General features: G+C 38.3%; 1 protein-coding gene across 4 annotated transcripts in view; it reads right to left on the reverse strand.

The window, feature by feature from the left end:
* Positions 1-61: 61 nt before the first annotated feature.
* NR1H4 (nuclear receptor subfamily 1 group H member 4) overlaps positions 62-23,531 on the reverse strand; it is a 79,366-nt gene continuing 55,896 nt past the window's right edge. For 2 of the 4 annotated variants that reach the window (XM_027542041.1, XM_027542039.1), the window contains 7 exons: positions 21,750-21,890; positions 19,470-19,603; positions 17,363-17,461; positions 16,944-17,043; positions 11,621-11,767; positions 3,076-3,189; positions 62-1,228 (listed from right to left, as the gene is read on the reverse strand). In XM_027542041.1, the coding sequence (XP_027397842.1) occupies positions 990-1,228; positions 3,076-3,189; positions 11,621-11,767; positions 16,944-17,043; positions 17,363-17,461; positions 19,470-19,603; positions 21,750-21,890 (974 nt within the window). In that variant the 3' untranslated portion in view covers positions 62-989. Of the gene's footprint in view, positions 1,229-3,075; positions 3,190-11,620; positions 11,768-16,943; positions 17,044-17,362; positions 17,462-19,469; positions 19,604-21,737; positions 21,891-23,531 lie in introns of all 4 variants that reach the window. The other 2 variants (XM_027542040.1, XM_027542038.1) reach the window with 1 other exon arrangement.

Genomic DNA, 23,531 nt, shown 5'->3' on the forward strand with positions numbered 1-23,531 from the left:
CTTTGCTGCTAAGCAAGCTCCAATTTGGCTGATTTCAGGAGTTAAGGGACATGTAAACCCATTACTTACAGAAGGTGTTTTATTGTATTTACTGAAGGATGGTGGGGATAAGAATGCAACAATATAACAATGAAGGAAGGAAATGAACTAATTCCTGCTTTAGGGGAAGTATACACAGCTGTGCACCCAGCTGAAGGAGTGTTTTCCAAAAGCAAAACAAACAAATAAATGAAAAATGAGTAATTACATGCATAAAGCCAATAGAGAGCACTTTTATGAGAGAAAAGGGAATGTCCCATCACTGGAGTTATCTGCATACTTGAATTTGTAAATGCCACCTCAGGATCCTAAGTAGGGAAAGAATTTGCTTGAGGGAATATTTTACGTGAGAATCATTAACTCTTCTATATGCTATGCTCTGTGAACTTTGACGAATAAGAAATTATCAAAGGGCTATCACAAATGAATGAATATTCACCAGGACCTCCGGGGATGAGAAAAGCGCTATTTATGTTGTAAGAGTTTATCTTTGTGGAAATTACCCCCTCAGACTCAATAGGATGCCATTCATCATTTAAAGAAATAAGTTTGCATATTTTCCAAATTTTGTTCCCAAAGAAAAGCCTGTTGCCATTATGTTCGGTTTATTGCCCAAATTGAACACAACTCTTTAATAAAATATATGCAATAAGGTAAGATGAAGAGCAAAATGAGAGTTTTCCCTATTTCAACAGACTTACAGTAATGATTAATTTAATTTGGCAAACAGGGCATGCCAATTTGAATGAAAAATTCCCTGAAGCTTTGTAAAATACAATATAGAGAGTATTTCAACCTAGCCCCATATTTACAGTTAGGGTTATATAACTACCGCATAAATATAGAGGAAAATTCTGGCATGAAGCCAGGTACAAATGCAATAAAAGAAAGTTATGTATCAGATTTATATCAGGAAAATGAAGAGCTGGACCCTGCCTCTGCAGTGCTCATCACTGCACATCCCAGATTTCACAGAGAAGTGGGGTAAACTTGTGGTCATTCACTCTCCATGACATAAGCATGTCTGCGTGGTGATGGTTGAATGTCCTCAACTCAGTCAGGCGACCCAGAAGACAGGCAAAATGTTGAGGATTCTCAGGCTGATGAATCTTACATAACTTTTGTAGCACATCAAGCAGTGGTTCCTGAAGCTTCTCTACTGCCTCTCTGTCCTTTATGTATTGTCTATCTGTTTTTCAAGTTCAAAATAAAATGACAAAAAAAAGTGGAAAAGTAAAAATTTGGCATAATTACAGCAAGGTTAACTTTTTTTGAACTGTAACTTACAAATACTGTACACTTAAAATGGGCAAAGTATTCACATTGATGAATTTTTACACACATGTATATATACTCCTGTAATCACAATTAGATCAAGCTATAAAACCTTTACTGTCCCCCAGCTGCTGCTGCTGCTGCTGCTGCTGCTAAGTCGCTTCAGTCGTGTCCGACTCTGTGCGACCCCATAGACGGCAGCCCACCAGGCTCCCCCATCCCTGGGATTCTCCAGGCAAGAACACTGGAGTGGGTTGCCATTTCCTTCTCCAACTGCCCCCCAGAGGCCTGCCTAAATTCTCCCTCCAATCAATGTGTTCAGGAAAGACTGCACACTACTCCTTTGGTTTTAAACTGTGTACTCTGTTACCTATGCTTAGTCATTTTAACTCTGCACTTTGTAATAGAATGTTGCCTGGAGCCTGAAATATACAGAATAACCCATTCTCAAGGCTCTGACCTTTAAAAGTAAGACACTTTTCCATTCATTTAGAGATAAAATGTTGCAGAACAGAGAATAACATTTGTCTTGTTGGAGGTTTATAGGAAGATTATAACCAGACCTACCTGGACAGCTGCAAGAACAAAGGATTCCAGCACCAAGAAGTTTGCAGCAACCAACAACACCTGCTCCAATTTCATTATAAAAGAAGCCTGAGTTCTAATTTGGGTGAGATGGTTCTTTGGAACACTAGTCCACCATCCTAGTCTGCTGGCTTTCCAGATAAAGTTGCTATTCCTTATCCTAACAACTCATCTCTTGATTTTTCGGACCACCATGTGGGGAGCAGTACGAGCTTGGACTTGGTGACAAATGCACCCAAAAGGTAACCCCAAGAATAGATATAAGTGTCATTTGTGGTGAGTATATTCTGAGGAGTGGAATTTCTGGGTCATTCTTTCTAAAATTATAATTTCTCATGGTAAAACAAAGTAACAACTGTTAATAGCATCTGCCAGAGTATCATATATTAAAATGGTTTCAGGCTAACACTGTAATTAAGCTTTACAAATCAGGAACATGACATTACTTATTCCCAAATAATTAATCAAAAAATATAGACAAATTTTATGTACAGAGATTCATTTCAATATTGTTTAAAAAAAACAGTAATGACAAATCTGGAAACATCTTGAATATCCAAACATGGTAACAACTAAGTAAATGATTATACATCATACAACATGATGTACATATTGCAACAAAATTCTACCAGTATGATTTTTAATGACATGGAAAAAGTATAAAGACAGTATATTCTTTATTATGTTAAAAAAGTATATAGTTTTATTTATGTCCTGCTCAAATTTCAACTCTTTAGATGAGCCTTCCCTGACTACTGATTATAACAGCATTTTGCTGCCAATTTCTTTCCTTATATGACATCTTAATTTTTTTGTAGTATTACCACATCCTGAAACTTCTTTTTGTTTGTTTCTTTATTCATTGTCTTTCTCACTCTGCTAGGATATAAACTACATCCTTCCTGTTTCTTTGCTGCTATATCCCGCAATGTCTGGAAACATGTTTAGTGTATAAAGGCATTAAAAATGCAATTATTAAATGAATGAGCATGATGTTCAGAAAAAGGCTGAGAACTACACTGAAATGTTAACAATGGTTCAATCTGAGTGATGGAATTATAGGCCATTTTAATTTCTCTTTATGTTTTTTATCCAAGATTTTCCTTAACATTCCTACTAAACTTGAGAGGAAAACCGAAAAATGGAATAAAAATAAAGATATAACATTGAAATTACCTGGAGAGAGGATAACAATAGCTGTAAGCAGAGCATACTCTTCTTGAGTCATTTTCAATTCAGCAACACTTTTATAAAAGCTAAACATAGGTGTTATATATTCATCAGAGATACCTATGGGGGAAAGTTGAAAAATTGCAGAGGCATAATAAAATTTTTGAATGACTGAAAAGTGTAAAACTACAAACACACACAGACAATATTTATACCCACATACATACATTTAAATAATGACTATATATAAATATCTGAGTTAAAGGTGAGGCACTGCAAAAAAGATCAGTTAACGAAATCCTTAAAATATAAACTAATCAATGATTTATCTTTGATCTTGACTGTGCCTTTGTTTTAGTCACAATATGTGACAATAAATGATAATATTCTTGAATTACCAAAAGAATCTCTGAACTTCACCATGTTCTAGATGGGGCTTAGTTAATCTTTTAAATATCACTATCTAATAATCAAGACATAGACAGCATATTAACCAAAGAAAAATTATTGTTCTTTAGTCCGGAAGTATAAACTCTACTTAATACAGTAGCTAGAGTTCTTTACCGGAGAAGGCAATGGCACCCCACTCCAGTGTTCTTGCTTGGAGAATCCCATGGATGGAGGAGCCTGGTAGGCTGCAGTCCATGGGGTCGCAGAGTCGGACATAACTGAGCGACTTCACTTTCCGTTTTCCCTTTGATGTATTGGAGAAGGAAGTGGCAACCCACTACAGTGTTCTTGCCTGGAGAATCCCAGGGACGGGGGAGCCTGGTGGGCTGCCGTCTATGGGGTCACACAGAATCGGACACGACTGAAGCGACTTAGCAGCAGCAGCAGCAGGTTCTTAACAGAGTTCCAATCTCTCTCTGAAGTATCAAACTGTTTATCCACTGCCTACCAGGCAATGGTACTTGGCTTTTCTCTTCAAACTCAGCATGTCCAAAAGTAAAGACACCATGTACAGAACTAAATTCCCCATCTTCCTCCAAATCCACTTCTTTCCTGATGTTCCCATCCTTAGTGACTGGTATCCTCACCCACCCAATTGTCTCCACCTGGTAACCAAGATTCAGCCTCCCTCTAACTCAGTCCAGTGCTGAGTCCTCTGGATTTGACCAGCTAACTCTCACTTGGCACCTGGTTGACTTAGTTTAAGTTTTTAATTGTTTTCATCTGGATTATTCCACCTGCCTCCTCACTGGTCTTCCTGTTTTTAGTGTGGTCCCTTTCAATCCATCCCAGAATCACCCTTCTAAAATTCAAACCACACCATGTCTCCCCAATTCTTTCAAACCTCCAAAAACTCTCCATGGTTTTGGCATAAATGCCTTCCTTTTTACATAGGAAACTCTAGGCCCTGTTCCCGGCCTTTCCCACCACCGACTACTCACCCACATGATAGCAATAGGAGTTAACATTTGAGTACTCACTATGTATTAGGTGCTGTTCTAAGCACTTCTTGCACTGGGACTCATTTAATCTTTCTCACACCTGTGCCCATGGGCACAGAGAGGTTACATAACTTGACCAAAGACACATAGCTGGTGAAAAGTGGAACCAGGGTTCAAACCAAAGCTAGTAGGCCCCAGAGTCCTGGCTCTTAGTTGTGACTAAGGGGTACCGTCTTTCTATCACACAGCCTTTACTCCAGCCGTGTTCAGGCACTTGGAGTTCCCTAAACAATTCTTATTGCTCAGTTTTATACATGTTATTTTCTCTGCTTGCAATACCCTCCTCCTCCTTTATAACTTACTCCTCTTCATAATTTAAGATTCCTTTGTGCCATTTCCTTCAGTCATTCAAAAGCGATTAGTTTGGTGCCTGTTCTGTGCTTGGCCCCACTCCAGAAAAGCTTTGATTAGGGAATTGTGCAGAAAGTAAAAAAAAGAAAGGTTGGGTTGTGACTTATGGATGAATTAAGATGAGACCGAGTTTCCCAGAATTGGTTCACAATAGACAACTCTATTTCATCCCAAACTAGACCTAAAGCCTGAGAGCTTAGTTGAAAACATATCAAGTAAAATTGGATTCCAAATGCTAAAAAGAGTATAATTATCATCTAATAGTACATTTCACAGGCTTAGAAAGTCTGAATCCTCATCTTTAGATGAATTTGAAGAATCTTCTCAAACAGAATCCCTGGCCTTTCTCTCTTTTGATCAAAATAGCACTTTTCTCCCCTTCAATGCTTAATCGACCCCAGTGGGCTCTCTTAACAGTAGTGTCTTTGTTGAACAACTTGGGGATGACATCGTGTGGAAGACTTCCCTCTATCCAGCTATTACAGATTGAAGTGAATGCCCATGATCAAGCTGCTGCTGCTGCTGCTAAGTCACTTCAGTCGTGTCCGACTCTGTGTGACCCCATAGACGGCAGCCCACCAGGCTCCCCCGTCCCTAGGATTCTCCAGGCAAGAACAGTGGAGTGGGTTGCCATTTCCTTCTCCAATGCATGAAAGTGAAAAGTGAAAGTGAAGTCGCTCAGGCGTGCCCGACTCTTAGTGACCCCATGGACTGCAGCCTACCAGGCTCCTCCCTCCATGGGATTTTCCAGGCAGGAGTACTAGAGTGGGGTACCATTGCCTTCTCCGCATGATCAAGCTAGTACAACTTAAAATTCAGACGGCTGGAGTATGTAGGCTGGGACTACTAGTCCTGGTTGCCAACAGGCATAGTAGTTAAAGAGGTAGTAAGTCTGAGTCTAAAAGCTGACCTATGACTTGATCTTGGGCACACTACTTAAACTCTTTAGGCCTCAGTTTCCTCATCTGTGAAATGTGAATTGTAACAATAGTATTAAATGAGATAAAATATGTAGAGTTCTTAGCACCATGCCTAGCCTTTAGTCACTCTACTTGAAGGTAATTGTTAGGTACTTAGTATAGTGAAAGTGAAAATGTTAGTCGTTCAGTAGTGTCCGACTCTTTGCAACCCCACAGACTGTAGCCCTCCAGGCTCCTCTGTCCATGGAATTCTCCAGGCAAGAACACTGGAGTGGGTTGCCATTACTTCCTCCAGGGAATCTTCCTTACCTAGGGATAGAATCCAGATCTCCTGCATTGCAGGCAAATTCTTTAGCATCTGAGCCACCAGCTCAGATGCAGCATCCTGTCTGGCTCATGGTAAACTCTCAGTAAATGTTAAACCCTCATAAATGTTAGAGCAAATAAACATAATAAGAACTATTATTGTCATTATTCAGGAAATTGGGTCAATACATCCATTCCATCTTAATCTTTGATTAAGCTCATGTACTTCTGTATTTACAAAGCTGTATTTTTTTTTTTTTTTACAGTGCCCTGTTTGAGTTTCCTGAGCCATACAGCAAATTCCTGTTGGCTATCTATTTTACATATGGTAATGTAAGTTTCCATGTTACTCTTTCCATAGATCTCACCCTCTCCTCTGTTTTGTTTTTGCATTCTGCAGTTTGCTAGAGATGAATACAAACTGGCTGATCAGTGATTTGCCTCAGTATTTTTCTAGGTATTAAAGCCAAGCTAAGATCTGTATTTGTTAATAAGGCCACTCTTTTTCACTTTTGAGAAATGGCAGTCTTCTATATTTGAGTACTATACTCATCAGCTGCAGTTACCTAAAATAACTCACGACTGTCATTATTTTAAAAAATACATAAAGGTTTGGAGATAAGGTTGGTGGTGGTTTAGTTGCTAAGTTGTGTCCGACTCTTGTGATCCCTTGGACTATAGCCTGCCAGGCTCCTCGGTCCATGGGATTCTCCAGGCAAGAATACTGGAGTGGGTTGCCATTTCCTTCTCCAGGGGATCTTCCCAACCCAGGGACTGAACCCCCATCTCCTGCATTGCAGGCAGATTCTTACAAACTGAGCTACCAGGGAAGCAGGTAACTGATTTGAAAATATTTATGAAATCATCTTTGACTACCTAATTTCTTATTTTGTTTTCCCAAATCCCTTTCACCTTCCAAAGATGATACCATTAGCTATCTAATTGCAACTGGTAATTTGGGGCGGGGGGGGGAAACAGGTTAAAATGTTTATTAAAAATGTTCATCTTGTAAATGTTCATTGTAAAGACCAACAGTGAACATAGAGAAAATGTAGAAAATAAATAATAGAAGAGTTTAAAAAATTATTTTCCTACAGGATAGATAAATATAAAGTTGCTTTTGGAATTAGAGTGGATAATCAGAATTAATCATGCCAGCGTAAACAAAGAGATGCTTTAAGTATTTCTGAGCCAGCAATTTCTAACATAAGCAATGTAACAACAGCATCATCCTGAAGGGGCAGTCTTTTCTTGTTTTCCTGCTTCCTCCTCCTCCAGAAACTTGTTCTAAGTCCAATTAGTTGATTTTTGGTCACAAGAGGGGGCTATTTTCTAATTTAATCACAAAGCCTACCATGAAAATGTTAGTTGTAAAAAAAAAAAATCACTGTTTCTGCTTCTCTGTTTTTTGTTTTCCTTAAAAAAGTCTGTGATTGATCAATTATTTTTCCAATGATAAATATTCTCTGAGAGAATAACCATGTGATAGAATTAACACTATGCTCTTTAAAGTTACTTTAAATGTAAATGTCTTTATTTCCTAATTAAATTCCTAGTTTTAATTGGGGGCAAAAATCAAGCAGAGGTATGTGTGTGTGTACCAAACACAAATGCACATATACAAGGCATCCTCATTTGGCTAGGACACCCTACTCATGTTTCAAGGCCAAGTTCAAATTTTGCTTTTTCGGTGGAGCTTTTCCTGTCATGTTGAAGCAGAATTAGTTGTTTCCTCCTCTATGTTCAATTCTATTGCACCTCTCACAATTCAAATCTCTCCCTCCCAAGAGAGTGTGAAATACCATCTACATTTTATAAGAACAGGAGTCAACTGCTCTATCCCCAGTGCTTGGCACACTGCCTGACCAATAAAGATGTTTCTTATTCATATCTGTGTCCTTAGTAACTAGCATCCTACTGGAGACACAGTAGGAGATTAATAAATGCTTGTTAAATTATGCAATATTATGTTTTGTTTGTTCCTAGCAATGAAGGTTACATAGCCGTGAGATGTACTAGGAGAAAGGATGCCATTCAGACAATGGAAATATTCTTGCGGTGCTAAGAGATTGGACCTTGGCCTCTGTTTCAATTGCTAACCTCCACTCAGTGAGTCATTTTTGCCATACTGTTGCCTTGATTAAAATATTTAAGATATTTAATACTTTCCAGTAGTCTGAGTGGCTAAAATTTATCTTAGGATAATGGTGCTTAAGAGTTGCCAGGGTTTGGACTGTCAAATTTCGGATTCATCTCAACCAAATTCACCAATTTTTGTGCACCTCGTCTGTGCCGGGCACTGTGTTAGTGCTGGGAACAGTTCTCAAGCGATTCACAGATTGATGGAAGAGACAAACGCATAAATAAATACATAATGTCCCAAACTGGACAAGTAAAACAGGCTTGGGGAATACTGCTGAGGGGCAATGGAAATACTGACACTTGTGTTACTTTAATTCTATCTCTTATTTTGAAGAGGTTTCTTCCTATAATTTGACCCCCAAATTTGTCCCATGCCAAAATTATCATGTGACCACTTTGAAAAGCAACATGAGAAGTTGTAAGATTTCTAAAATTTAAGAATTGAAACTTTCTTATAAATATTCTGTCATTTGTCTCTGTACATTTCCAACCTTTCTTTCAAAGGTCTATGAACAAACAGTCTATGAACTGACAGTTTAAATCTGCTTCATTAGAGAATTTAGCGTTTATAACAATTTTCATTTTGTGTAAGTTAAAGCAGCAAAATCATATATATTTAAAAAGCAGAAAACATATACTATATACGGTATGCTTTACTATACTACAACAACTCCATCATTCTAATAAGCATCTCTCTTTCCTCTGACCTCACTGTCTCTATTCATTCTATTATTTGCTTAAATGCAATTTCAGATTGATAGTTGCTTCTTGTGCCTTCTTCAGTCAACCAAAGGGGAAGAACCATGTCTTACTGGGTCTTTATATTCCCTACCAGCTAGTAGCTGGGCAAATATTAGATCTTAGCAAGTGACAGGTACAATGTACAGAAATAGTGCTGGGCTTTGAGTAGAACACCTGTGTTCATCTCCTGATAGTCTGCTGATTAGCTGTATGACCCTGGGCAGGTCACCCAGCCCATGTAAGCCTTTCCCCAATTATAAAATAGGAACATAGCCCTCACCTTTAGAGGCCATTGGAAATACTAAGAAGATGATGCTTGTAAAAGCAAACCATTGCAAAATCACAAGGTATATTGTCATCTTAATAAACACTTACTGAATTGAATATTTCACTTATGTCTGTTGTGGGTAATCAAAAAAGGCCAAAAAAACACTATAGTTTTCACAGGTTATTTCAATTTGAAGTGAACATAACAGAACAAGTTGTTAAGTCTGTGAGAAGGTATTGCTAATTTCCTTAATGTAAAAATGTAAACTAATTAGTGTCGGCAAGCCCTTTTCAGTTCTATCATATTTTATGGTATCATATGATTATTCCTATTTTTATTAAAAATTCCAGGTTACAAATGAATTTTGCATAATACCACATTAGGAATAAAACACTGATGCACTAGAATTATGAAAAAAACAACTCAGCCACAGGTTGTGTCAGAAATATATTCTGAAGCCTCAATTAACATAAATAAACACTGTAATCCTCACTAAGTAAATGTATCTCAGGAGACAGTATCTTGGTGGATGTAATGGGATTTAATAATAGCAAACAAAAGGTATGAATTTGAAGAACAGGAAAAGAAATTTTACATTATATTCTCTAAAGAGCTCTGTAGGCTTAAACAGGGTAACTTTGAAATGTTATTCTGGAATTAAACATACAATAGAAATAAGAATGTGTTATATTTGCATAAAAATAAAGTTATTCTGAAAGGTCATCTTGCAAGATCAGGTTTTTATATGGTGTGGGGAAAAGGCAATGTTCTGAAAATCCACTAGGGGAAGCAAATTCATAAATATTAATAAATGGAAGCATCACTATAGATTAAAAATATGAAGCAGCACATGAATTTGGGTGGTTTCTATTGTCATGATATGTGGTTGCTGTTTGGGTAAAGTATCTTATGAGCCAGAGGCATGCATGTTTCTTTATACAGACTGTTCTAGAAAACTTTATTCTTGAACTTTTCTCAAATTTGCAGTATTACAAGTTCTGTAACTTATGTTATCAAGTAAGGTCTTTTCTTTTTGATCACTACATGTTGTTAGTCTGTAAGACCCTCATGTCTTCTCACCTAGTTATTACATTGGTCTCTTTACAGAGACCTGCTACTTGTCTTAATTCCTCCAAACCTTCCTTCACAATAAAGATCTTTGTGTAGTACTTTTATGGTCATATCGTATCTGTTCAGAATATTACAAAGAATCCCAATTACATAAGAACTAAAGCTACTTTTGTGGCATTCAACATCCTTAATAATCTAGCATTCACTGCATTTTCAGCTCCAAAAATATTGTCTTGCAGCAATATCAAGGTATATGTCAGTCCTATACATGGATGCTCTCTCATTTCTCCATATCTTTGTACCTGCAATTTCTATATTATTATATTGTAAAGGCTATATCTCTTGGAATGCCTTTTTCAGGCTTTTGTGGCTTGACAAGTTCATAACCATCCTCCATGGTTCAACTGTAATTTTACATGCCTTTTCTGACTCACCAGGAAGATTTGGCAGAAGGGAGGCACATCTTTAGGCTTCATCTTCATTTTACATACATATTCCTTACAGTCTCTCTTACACTCCTTTGGAATCACTGGCTTGGACACCTTACTTTTCCACTAGTCTGTGAGTTCCCCGAGGACATACCCTCATTTCCATACCCTCCCCATCACAGTATTACTCCACAGTAAGTTAAACTGTGTTTTTCATTCATTATTTCATTTTATCTGAGAGGCAGTGAAGTATAGTGGCTAGGACATGTGGCTTCTGAAGTCAGGCTTCCTGTCTATCTCTGAAAAAATTATTTAACCACTCTCTGTCTTAGTTTTTTCATCTATAAAATGGGAAGAATAATAGTACTTAAAGGATTTTTATGAGGATTTGAGGAACTAGTATATAAAGTATTTAGAACAGTGTCTGAAACCCAATAAGTGATGTATAAATGTTGCTATTGGTATTATTTCTTATTTGGCTTTGAACTGAGATAAATAGCTTGACACATAGTCATTCATAGCTGAAGTTTCTGAATAAATGGATCTTTTTCTAGACTGAATAATCCCCACTCCTTTATGGTATTTTAAAAATCAGACTAATTTTCCAATATTTAAAAAATGTTCTCCTTTGGTCCTTCATCTTAATACAGTGAAAAGAGTATTTTTGGTATTTTGCTATTACAACAAGAATTTTTGAACCAAGTCACAACATTTGCATCTATTTAAATTGCATCTTTTCTTTTTTGAGTCATTTTCCATGCTAGTCACAATGGGCATAAATTACATAGGACAGGCAAGAGGCCTGCCTTCATGGCATATTCAAATTCTTACTTGCAGGAACAAACGCTTCTTACCATTAACCAAGTTACTTACCACTCTTTCGAATTCTTTCTTCCAGTAGGTCAGTATGTCCAGCTGGAAGTTTCTTACTGAAAATCTCAGCTGAACGGAGAAACATCGCTTCAACTGCAGACCCTTTCAGCAAAGCAATCTGATCTTCATGGTCCAATGTCTGAAATCCTGAATGAAGATGGTAATCAAATAGGTATCAAAAAGTTGAATGTTGTATAACAATATTTCACCATCCCCACTGATAGAACATTTCCATAAAGTGACTTTGTAATTGTTTTAAGACTGAGTAGCCAAATCGAGTTAATAAGTATCTGTTGTATTCCCCAAATAGAAGCTGACTTTTATATTCATTGAGCAGGATTTGGTCAATGAATTGGGCAAAAAAGGATATCATGTCTACACTAAATATATATACTTGTATACTATGGAAGACACAGGCTGATTCAGATGAAATACTGGAGACAAAGCATATTGTCTTTGAACCATTATTTTAGTCACATCAGAAAGGGTCAGGGAGGGTTGACTCTGTAGAATGGAAGTATCCACAAGCCAGAAAACATTTTACATGTACTCAGAGGCTTAAGTGAATATTTGACCAACTCATGAGTCTTTAATCTATGTGAAGAAGCGGCATTCTACCCTCCTTGCCAAAAACACAATCAGGGCCATGTTGAGGTGTCTGCTCTGAGCTCAGCACTGCACATGCAGGGTAGGGAAAATAAGAGAAATATGGGAAAGAACTGATGACCTGAAGAAATATAATGCTGCCCGGAAAATCCAAAGTCCTTATGCAGACTTATAGGCTACAGTCCCCAGCAGCCTCTTTGACCTCCTTTTCTCCTTCATCACCTCCTCTTCAGTCATTGTGCTCCAGCCACACTGACTCCTGGCTCTGCTGTGAGCCCACAAGTCTAATTTTGCTTCAGGGTGTTTGCCTTTCTCCGACTATCCCCATGCCTCACTCCCTCACTGTAGGCAGGTCTCTGCTTCAAGGTGACCCTACCTAAAATAGTACTTCCCAGCACTCACTAGCCCCTACCTTCTTTATTTTCATTCATAGAACTTAACACTGTCTGACATGATACTATAGGATTACTGGATTATTTGTTAATTGTCTGTCACTCTCCTAGAGTATAAACTTTGAAGACAGAAACTTTGCCTGTTTCATTCATTTCTGTTCCAAGTGCCTGACATATAACTTGTATCCAAGAATTATTTGCTAAATAATTTTATAATGACTAAATGAATGAATGGGAAACAAACACAAACTCATGTACATATATGTATTAATACACAGACACACATGGACACATGAACACAGATAGAAATAAACTAATGCCATCAGAGTCTAAATGCCCTGGAAAAGCATTAAAGAGCAACAGAATTCAGAGAAGAGAGTAATGCCAAGAATTAAAAGTCACTACATTGATGACAGGCATTCAAAAATACTTGCTTAATGAATAAATGAATGAATTGAAGAACTGAAAACATAGCAAGAGTCCGTTAATGGTGATTACCTAAATAAATTATGGTAAATCAGTATAAAATATTACAGTATGGAGGACAGTATAAAATAAGGTCTCTAAAATCAGGTTGCCTGGAATAAAATTCTGTCTCTGACACTTGCTATCTTTGTGGTATTAGAAAACATAATCTTAATGCCTCACTTTCTTCATCTCCAAAATGGGGATTATAAAAGTACCTGCTTCTTAGGATTGGCAGAAGTATTAATGAAACAATTGCATTAAATAACTTAGTACAGTTTTTGACATACAGTAAGTACTTAAATAATGTTAACTATTATTATTACAATAGAATACTATGCAGTTCTTAAAAGCATGAGACTGATTTACACATATGGACATGGGAAAATCACAGATGCTTAAAAAAAATACTCCCAAAGAAATATATATTTTATGATCTCATAAACGTTAAAAAACCTACATGTATGTACATTTGTAGAGATAAAAATATGTGAAAGAAATCAAACCAGACTTCTATTAATGGTGGACTAGAATAAAGATGATACAGGTGGGTGAAGAGGGGACTTTCTAACCCTAACTTTCTGCTCCATATATTTCTGCGTTGTTTGAGTCAGGTGATTGAATTACTTACAATGGACACCAATTTATTCAGAGTTTTTCCATCTAAAACTTTAAAAAATGGAGTCAAAGATTCCTTCTTTGCCTGCCTGCTGAGCCTGCCTTCTGAGATGGCCCAGATCTACGAGGTATGATTTTTAAGGAGGTTTGGAAAGGTAGGAATTTTTTTTTATCAAAGTCCATTAATCTTTTAAATTCATCCCCCCATTGATAAGCAAACATTTAAGTCCTTTTCCATAATTTGTATTTTAACCAAGTATAAAATCAGATTGTGAGAGTAAAGAATAAGCTTTTTCAAATTATATTCCCTGTCTACCTCCTACCCAAGATTCTGAATCACACTTTTAGAAGCTATGCCCCTTTGTTTCTCTTCCTAAAATATAACCCAGAAACTTAAATCAGGCCTGAAGTCTCATTTCCATCTCAGTGTCACAAATGCCTGATCAGGCCAAGTCTCAGAACCTCTGTAAGTAGCAGCTCTGCTGTAACCATCTCTTTTCCTACTGGTAATGAATAACCTTCCCCTGTTCTAAGAATTTGTCTTTTCTGTCTCTTAAAAAAAAACAAAAGTCACTACCTTAAAGACCCTAAGAGCTCCTCTGAGGGCAGGAGCCTTGCTGAGTCTCCAGCACCCTGGATAGTGCCTGGCACAGGTTATGCTCAAAGTGCTGAAAGACTCTTGCTGCGTCTTTCACAAAATACCCTTTCATACTGGTATTATATCCCTATTATTATTATACATAATAATGTTGTCATTTCTAAAGTTATTGTTAATCAATATTCTTAGTTTCTCAAGATTTTCTTGCCTTTAATTTCCTGCTGTATTTAAATTTTTTTCCTTCTACTTTATTCATAAAACATGCATTAATTAAACATGCATTAATTGTTTCTCTCCCTCGGGAACTATGTTAGGCATTGGAAATGAAGAGGTGTATAAGATTCTTGCCACTGCTTTCAGATAAGCCACCTTCTTGTAAATAAGATTCTTTCTTTTCTTCAGTTATTCCTTGGTTCAATACCAACTGACCATTTGAACTGAAAAACCTTTTCCCATAAGCAACCAAGAACATCACATTCTCCCTTTCCTAGTTCTACCCCTGACCTAGTTTCCACTCTTGTACAATCTTGGTTTTGATCAAGATTGCTTTAGCTAAATTAGCATACAACAAATTAAGTTTCTCTTTCATTGTTAATAAAGGAATGAGATATATTAATGTTTCAATGATAAGAACTTTCTCCCAACGTTTTATGACTTTTACATAAGTTTATGTCTATCTATGACACATTTAATAAAATAATAGCATAATGCTAGCAAAAGAAAGCAAATTAAATGTCTAATTAAAATCCTACATCAGAAGTTACCTTCTATAACAATATTACAGTGTTGTGCTACTATACAAGGTATATACTCTACTAGACCATGGGTTTCTAATGTACTGCTTCTGTTGCTGCTAAGTCGCTTCAGTCATGTCCGACTCTGTGCGACCCCATAGATGGCAGCCCACCAGGCTCCCCCATCCCTGGGATTCTCCAGGCAAGAACACTGGAGTGGGTTGCCATTTCTTTCTCCAATGCATGGAAGTGAAAGTGAAGCTGCTCAGTCCTGTCCGACTTCTAGCAACCCCATGGACTGCAGCCTACCAGGCTGCTCCGCCAATGGGATTTTCCAGGCAAGAGTCCTGGAGTGGGGTGCCATTGCCTTCTCCGTCCAATGCACTAACATATTTTAAAAACACTGAAACAACTTAAATCTATTGACTTAGCATTGATAATGCAGCTGGAAAATGGGGGCTGGGGAGGGGTGTAACTTTGGGAGGTAAGAATCTTGAATTCCAGTTAACGCACTGGCACCATCTAAATGGGGCTTCCAAGGTGGCTGCCTGCCAATGCAGGAGACTCAGGAGACGAAGGTTAAATCCATGGGTTGGGAAAATCAGCTGGAGAAGGGAATGGCAATCCACTTCTTGCCTGGAAAATTCCATGGACTGTGGAGCCTGGTGGGCTACAGTCCATGGGATCACAAAGAGTCAGACACGATTGAGCATGCACACACAATCTAAATGATTATGGATAAGTCCCTCTCCCTCATCCTCCACATACAACTGTTCATCAAGCCCTATCAATTTTTGAGTCTCTCTTCATTTCCTCTGCATTGCTTTATTTCAAGCCCTTTACCTAGATTGGTGCAGTAGGCATACTAACTGATTCTGACTACCTGCAATGCTTCCCTTTTCAAATCCATCTTATACAAACCCAATAAAGTCATATCTCTGTAACATAAACTTCATCATGTTGTACTTCAAAAATAAATAAATAAAGCCACCAAAACCCCTTACCATCCAGGGGATAAGAATTAAATCCTTTAGTTATGTCCTCATCAGTCTGGTACCAATCTGCCTTATGTCAAACCAAGGAGCCCACCATAGATACACTGAATCTTCTCTCCCATCTCTAATAATTCTATTCTTGTTCATGCTTCATTACATTTTCACAAGCAGATCTCTCAACGTGGAATGCCCCTTCTTTCCTATCACCAGGAAAACTCCTTTTTTGTTTTATACCCAAATCAATAAGATTCTTTCTGAAGCCTCCTAGTCTTTCTCAGGTACAATTAGGAACCACTTTCTCTCTCTTCAAACAGTGCTTTGTATACATTAAAATTTTTTTTAGCCTTTAGTTACTCTACTTGAAGGTAATTGTTAGGTACTTATTATAGTGAAAGGGAACGTCTTAGCTGCTCAGTCGTGTCTGACTCTTTGTGACCCCATGGACTGTAGCCCGCGGGGCTCCTTTATCCATGGAATTCTCTAGGCAAGAAAACTGGAGTGCGTAGCCATTCCCTTTTCCAGGGAATCTTCCCAACCCAAGGATCATACCTGGGTCTCCCAAATTGCAACCAGATTCTTTACCATCTGAGATAGCAGTTGAGACACAGAGTCAGACATGACTGAGCAACTTTCACTTAGTATAGAGCAGGTATCAGAAATGCTTATTGGATGAATAAATGGACGAATAACAATTCTGCAAAGTTTCAATTTTTAATCTGTCATTTGGTGAATTATTATAAATGACTTGCTGATGAGTGGAACATGATCTGGCCCTAATATTTCATGTCTGTAGTAGACACATGAATTTAGAGCAGATGTGAGATGACTCCCATTCGATGATAAACAGACACCTGCCTTTCAATGTCACAAGAATACTGTACAGTATAGTAGAGAAATAAGTATGTGCAAAGATACCTGGAAGTTTTTTTGTGAATTCTACAAGAACCTGTACATGACTGGTAGCCATTTCAGTTAAAATGATAAAATTTTCTTCTGCGCTGAATTCTTCTTTTAACTAAATTTTAAGGAAAAAAAGCAAACAATAAGCAGATCAGAGAAATCAACATAAAATTATTAGACTACAGAATCATATTTATATGATAAAATTTAAGACCCAACTCATATTTTCAGATCTTTGGAGAACAAATGCTATTACCAAGCTAAATATGAGACTTATTCTTTGTTTAATGTAGCAAAAAGTTTAAAGTATAACTTTAATTCTAAGCCCTAATCATTTTAAAGTAACATATTCATATATAAATTTGACCTCCAAGGTAGTCAAAGCTCGAGAAAATATTAACTTCAAACACATAATTTTCAGATATTGTACATACAAATTTATTTGTTATTTCCTGAGGCATCCTCTGCTTGCTATATGAATCCATAATATAATGAAGAAGATTCTGTTGATCTGGGGTGAGTTCAGTTTTCTCCTACACTGGCAAAAAAATAAAAGGTGTTAGGGAAGGTGGTTATAAGGCATGTTTCTCATATATGCATTCATCTAGAGTAAACCACTAGCAGAAACTGTTGAAAAAAGCCCTAAATACGGCAGAAACTGTGCATGCACTCTGTTATAATGTGTACTTGCTTTCTCTGGGCCATTGGACAAGCTATATCACATTTCACTAAATTTGTCCCACGTGGCTAATTTTCCTATCTACAAAACATGGATAGCAAAATATTCCTTTCATGTATTTCTTATGAAGAAATAATAATCTGGATATGAAGCCTATCAAGACAATTCATAAAATTACTGAAAATTCAAAGTTTAATCATAACTAAGAACAGCTTCCCACATATAAAATGGAGACTCCACCTAAGTGTAGTTATGTGGAACAGGGATCAACCAACTGTAGCCCATGGACTAAATCCACCTGGTTTTATAAATTTATTTCAACAGAACTACACTCGCTTTTCAGTGTATTGTCTATACTGCTTTTGCACTACCATGGCGGAGTTGAATGGTTCTCACAGAGACCGTGTGGCCAAGGCCTAAAATATCTGGTCCTTTATAGAAATGTTACCAACCCCTTAAGTAGTGAGTCATCAATCTGGACAATTCAGACCCCAAACACCTCTTTCCCTCTGATTAGCATCTTTTGTGAGATGAGACTAATTGTGTCAACTCGTTGCTTCCTTTACCAAAGTATTATTGACAAAGCACTGTGGCAAAGCAATATAGCCGACCCTTGAACAACACAGGGTTTGAACTATGTGGGTCCACTTATGCATGAATTTCTTTTGTTAAACATGTTCTGCTGCACTACAGAATCTGTGGTTGGTTTTTGAATTCACGGACGCAGAACTGAGGTTACTGGAGGGCTAGCATGTGAAATAACATGTGGATTTTCAACTGCTTGAGAGTGGATACCCCTAATCACCCTCATGTTGTTTAAGGGTCATCTGTACTTTTAACATAAAATTATTTTTTCTGAAATGAATACAACAGAACATAGTTGCAAAACTAAACATGGATGACATTTTCATCAGCCATATAATATTGAGAAAGGTATGACTTGACTGATCATAGATTACTCGTTTTTCAACTAATGGAAAGTTAAAATTTTTCCAAAAGTCCTGTGCACCATCATCATATGTTTGGCCAAGCATCCAACATGCTGTTCCTCTGTTTTGTCTGAAATCCTGAAAGGATTTCTTGAGTAATTTGTGACCTCGGTGGGAATGGCCTTTCCCTATTGATCCACAGATGTGTATTCACCCTGTCTTACCCCATGAGGACTAATCCACAAGCCTCTATTGAATCCACATCCTTTCTGGTCTGAGCCTCCCTTCTCAATGACAAGGAAAAAATGTCATCAAAATGTGGCTTTAAAAAATCCTCTTTATATCCCAAGCCATTCCCACTGGCAAACTCGGGGAAGCAGGAGAGGAATGGAGTCAAGGAGATGGGGAACTTGCACTTATTTTACTTCATCCATGTTTACATAGGCTTCCCTGGTGGCTCAAGAGTCTGCCTGCAAAGCAGGAGACCCAGGTTTGATCCCTGGGTTGGGAAGATCCCCTGGAGAAGGGAATGGCTTTTGTTATCTTTTGAATTTTTACATGGAATCATATATTACTCTTTTGATTAAAAAGCAAAGAAGAGGGACTTTCCTGGTGGGCCAGTGGCTAAGACTCCATGCCCCCAACACAGGCATTGAATTGAACCCCCGGGTTCATTTCCTAGTAAGGGAACTAGATCCCATGTGGTGCAACTAAAGATCTTGTTTGCCACAACTAAGACTTGGCACAGCCAAATAAATATATAAATATTTAAAATAAATAAATAAAAAGCAAAGAAGAAATCCACTTGACACACACTTGAAATGAAATCCTGGTTGTGGCTGTGGCCCTCGTCTGAAAGCCCCCCGCCCATATCACGACATCCTGGAAGCTCAGCAGCCACTGGTTCTGACCAACACCGTGGCCCATCATTACCCTGCATGACTTAGTTGTCGAGGTCACTTGTCGCAGGTCACGTCCTTCACTGTCTTCATGGATGGCCTGATCTGCATGCTGCTTCACGTTTTTTCTCAGTCGTTTAGATTTACACTGAATTTCAGTTAACAAGCCTGAAAAAATAAGCAGAGTCTTCACCATCCAAGGAAAGTCCTATTGGATGTGTGTGGTCACAAGGCAGCTGAGCTATAGTCAGCTCTAAAGGTCTCCTTTGCCATCTGGCACTGAGCTGATTCCAGCCCTGCTGACACTGTAAGACTTGACCTTGAACAAGAAATATATCTCCTGTGAGTCTCAGTTTCTTCCTTGATAAAATGGAAATGATATTTACCCTATAGAGTTTTTTGTAGATTAAATATGACTAGGTCACTTTTTAAAATGAGTAAACAAAGAATCTGTAATAACAAAGCATTGTACAAATGTAAGGTAGTCAGTAAAAGAAGGTGAGTGACACTCACCCTCTTCCTGGCCTAGGGGGCCTCGGAAGCTAGTGTTTCAAAACATATTATTTTTCATTGATGTTTACATAATGTACTGTAAGAAGTATATTTAATTTCACATTAAACACAGAAGTAAATGTGTTGGGTAAAATGAGGTCAACATCCTTTAGGGAAAAATCTTAAAGTTCTGTTAATTTTCAGAATTGTATAAATTATTGAGAATATAGTTATAGATGAAAATAACTCCAGGGGACTTTGAAATTTTTTTTTTTTTAATAATCATGGGGCTTCCCTGATGGCTCAAAAGTTAAAGAATCTGCCTACAATGCAGGAGACCCAGGTTTGATTTCAGGGTAGGGAAGATCCCCTGGAGAAGATACTAGCTACCCACTCCAAAATTCTTGCCTGGAGAACTCCATGGACAGAGAAGCCTGCCAGGCTACAGTCCATGGGGTTGCAGAGTTGGACATGACTGAGCAACTAACACTTTCACACTTTGAATAATCATACAATATCATCATGAATTTTCACTTAAACAGAACAATCTAAAATACTGGAGAACAATCTCCCATGTTCCCATTTAACTTCCTCATTCTCTCAATGTTAATGAAACAGATCTCCAAGAATTTCTTTGTCCAGGGCATGTATTTTATAGGATCATACAAAAGTTCCTGTATCTGTTGCTGGATGAGTCTGTGTTTTCATAAATAATATTATAGACTCTTGTAGGTAGGATCATGAAAAATGTCCTCAGGACTTAGTTGGAACAGGTTCATATTTAAGTGATGAGGAACATGAACCACCTAGGATCGAAGTGAGTGTTTCCACTGGAAGATTGGATTCCAGCCGCAGCCCCTGCTGCAGTCTCTTGTTTCATACATGCTAAGAAGAGATTGTGATCGGCCACTATAAAACTTTCATCCATCCAGAGCTGGATTATTTACACTGCCCTATTTTTTTCTCCTTCCTGCACGCATTATTTCTTTGGGTCCATCCCAGTTGCCTATGGTTGGGGAACAATAGAACTGGAGTCATCTTCCAAAGGATTTTATTTCATGTGGCATTCCCTCTGTGAATGTTATCATCTCCTTGGTGATGTTTGTTTGTCTATTTGTGTTTTGAGAAGGAAGAGGACATATCTCAGAATCTGAGGGGTCTGCAGAATTTTCAGAATGAAAAATTAATATGTTACATACTAGCGTGCATCCCAAATTCTGATGAAGATTATGGTTTCTCACAAAGCCAGCAGTTAATACAGTGTTTCTTTATCTGATCAAAAGACCAAATTATATTAAAACTCAGAGTAGTTAATTTCCTGTGTAAACCTATACAAATTGGTTCAAAGCTGCACAAAGAAGGAGTCTTAATAAAATGACTTGGTTTAAAACTCTATCTAGACAATTCAGAGGCAGTTATATCTTATAAAACATTTTTAATTTTCCCCACAGCTGTGAATTTTTATGCTAATTAATAAGTAAGCAGGATATTAAATTATATTTGGAGGAAACTTTTATTCTTTGTAGCTAATTAAAATGTGCTATTTTGGCTATATGTTAAAGCCACTTCACTTCACATATAATTCATTGCAAGAATGGACACTAAAATACAGCTGTTTCTTTCAGGTGTATGAAGTGCTCTGCAGCTGACAGTTTGGACAATTTCAGTGGTTCATTCTTCTTTTCAAGAACTTAGATGGTTTACTAAGTCCCTTCCTCAATTTGTGACCTACCATTCTAATCATATGGATTACCTGACATCTGCCTCCTTAAGAGATTTTTAGTGGAATTTAATTGCTTGATGCAAATACCTGTATACATACATTCAGCCAACATTCCCATTTCTTTGCATTTCCTTAGTCGACACTCTTGGCACTTCCTTCGCATGTACATGTCCATCACACAGTTGCCCCCGTTTTTACACTTGTACACAGCGTTTTTGGTAATGCTTCTTCTGAAGAAACCTGGGGAAGAAACACAGAAAGGAGTAAGAGGCTACTAACAACACACTCGACTCCAGAGATGGCAGAGCATCTTCTCATGAACCCCTGCAGGGCACCCAGGCCATCCTCGACCATACCTGTAACAGATGTCCTTTTGGTTGCACTGCATGGTCCAGATTGGCTGCTATTTTAATGATTTATCTCTCAAAAATAAAGACATGCTTGAATGATAGCCTCTCTTAGAAAAACTCTTGGTTTTAAAAGATAGATTACTTTCATTAGTGTATCTTTACAGGGAGACAATTACCCTCTAATGAGCTCTAGGTGCTAGTGATAAAGAGTTGAATAAGTCATCCCTGCCCTCTTACAGTTTATGGGCTGAGAACAAAGAGATGCAAACAACCAAATCAGGGAAATTCTGTGTTCCTGGGCTGTGCTGGGGCAAAGAAGCTGGCTGAATGATTAGTTCTGGATGCAGAGGTCAGAATCAGAAGCGAGAAATGAGCTGTCTTAAAAAACAAGGTACTGTTTACCAGGCAGACAGGGAGAGGTCACATTTGAGGTTTCATTTCAGTACTTAATATACCCGCTTGGTATAATAATAAACATGCATACCTTGCTTTAAAAATAAGCATCTCCCTGAAGAAGATGTAGCCATACCCACTGCTGCTTCAGTTCAGTTGTCTGGAGTAGGGCAAGGGATTGACTGACTCCCTCTCTGCTTCTCCTGTTCCTCCTCCACCCATGGACCTGGATGACCATAGTTCCTGGCTCTTCCATGGCGAATCAAGAAAGAATTGTGGGAGACAGGGGAGGAAGTGACAGGAAGTGCTTCCTTGGCTGGTGTTGTCAGAAGCTGGTTTCTACCTAGTGAGTTTCTGAAATCGACTCTTTATCCCACAGGTCCTGTTATTTTGAGAACTCCTCCCCTCTCCTTGATGAGGGTGAATATGTATCTCTTCTAGCCCATGGCTTGTATCTCCCTCTGCATCCAGGAATTTGGCAATTCACCTCCATTCGCTTTCTTCTGACATCCCTCCATGTGGCGCTTTTAGCATGGACTTAACCCCATGCTGTTTTCTCTGCTCCAACAAACTCAGACCTATCTCCCACCTATCTATGAGCAGTCAGCTACCTGCCCTCTTGACCTTTCAACTCCTCAGGTGAAAGTCAGACATCGATCTGTGGTGTCCCTCAGCTGTGGGAATATTTTTCAGTCTCCTCAAGGGGTCTTGTTGACAACCCTTCCACTGGGCGCAGGGCAGCAGGGCCTCCTCAGTGCACAGACCTTATCTGGGGAAGAGGGGTATCTTTTCCTAATTCCCATAAAAGCTCCATACTTTTTCCACTGGTGTTGAGTGTTTGAATGTCTCCTGTGGAGGTATTTGTCAGCAGTGGCCTGCCACTAGGGCAGGGACTCTGGGTGCAGGAGACCTGGGTATGGCATAAGCCCTCTTGGAGGAGATTGCCATTAACTCCACCACAGAGCCACCAAAACTTACACAGGACTGGGGAAACAGATTCTTCGAGGGCACAAATAAAGCCTTGTGCGCATCAGGACCCAGGAGAAAAGAGCTGTGACCCCACAAGACACTGACCCAGACTTGCCCACGAGTGTCCAGGAGTCTGGCAGAGGCGTGGGTCAGCAGTGGCATGCTGCAG

This window comes from Bos indicus x Bos taurus, chromosome 5 (genome assembly GCF_003369695.1).
Source record: "Bos indicus x Bos taurus breed Angus x Brahman F1 hybrid chromosome 5, Bos_hybrid_MaternalHap_v2.0, whole genome shotgun sequence".
NCBI classification, from domain to species: domain Eukaryota; kingdom Metazoa; phylum Chordata; class Mammalia; order Artiodactyla; family Bovidae; genus Bos; species Bos indicus x Bos taurus.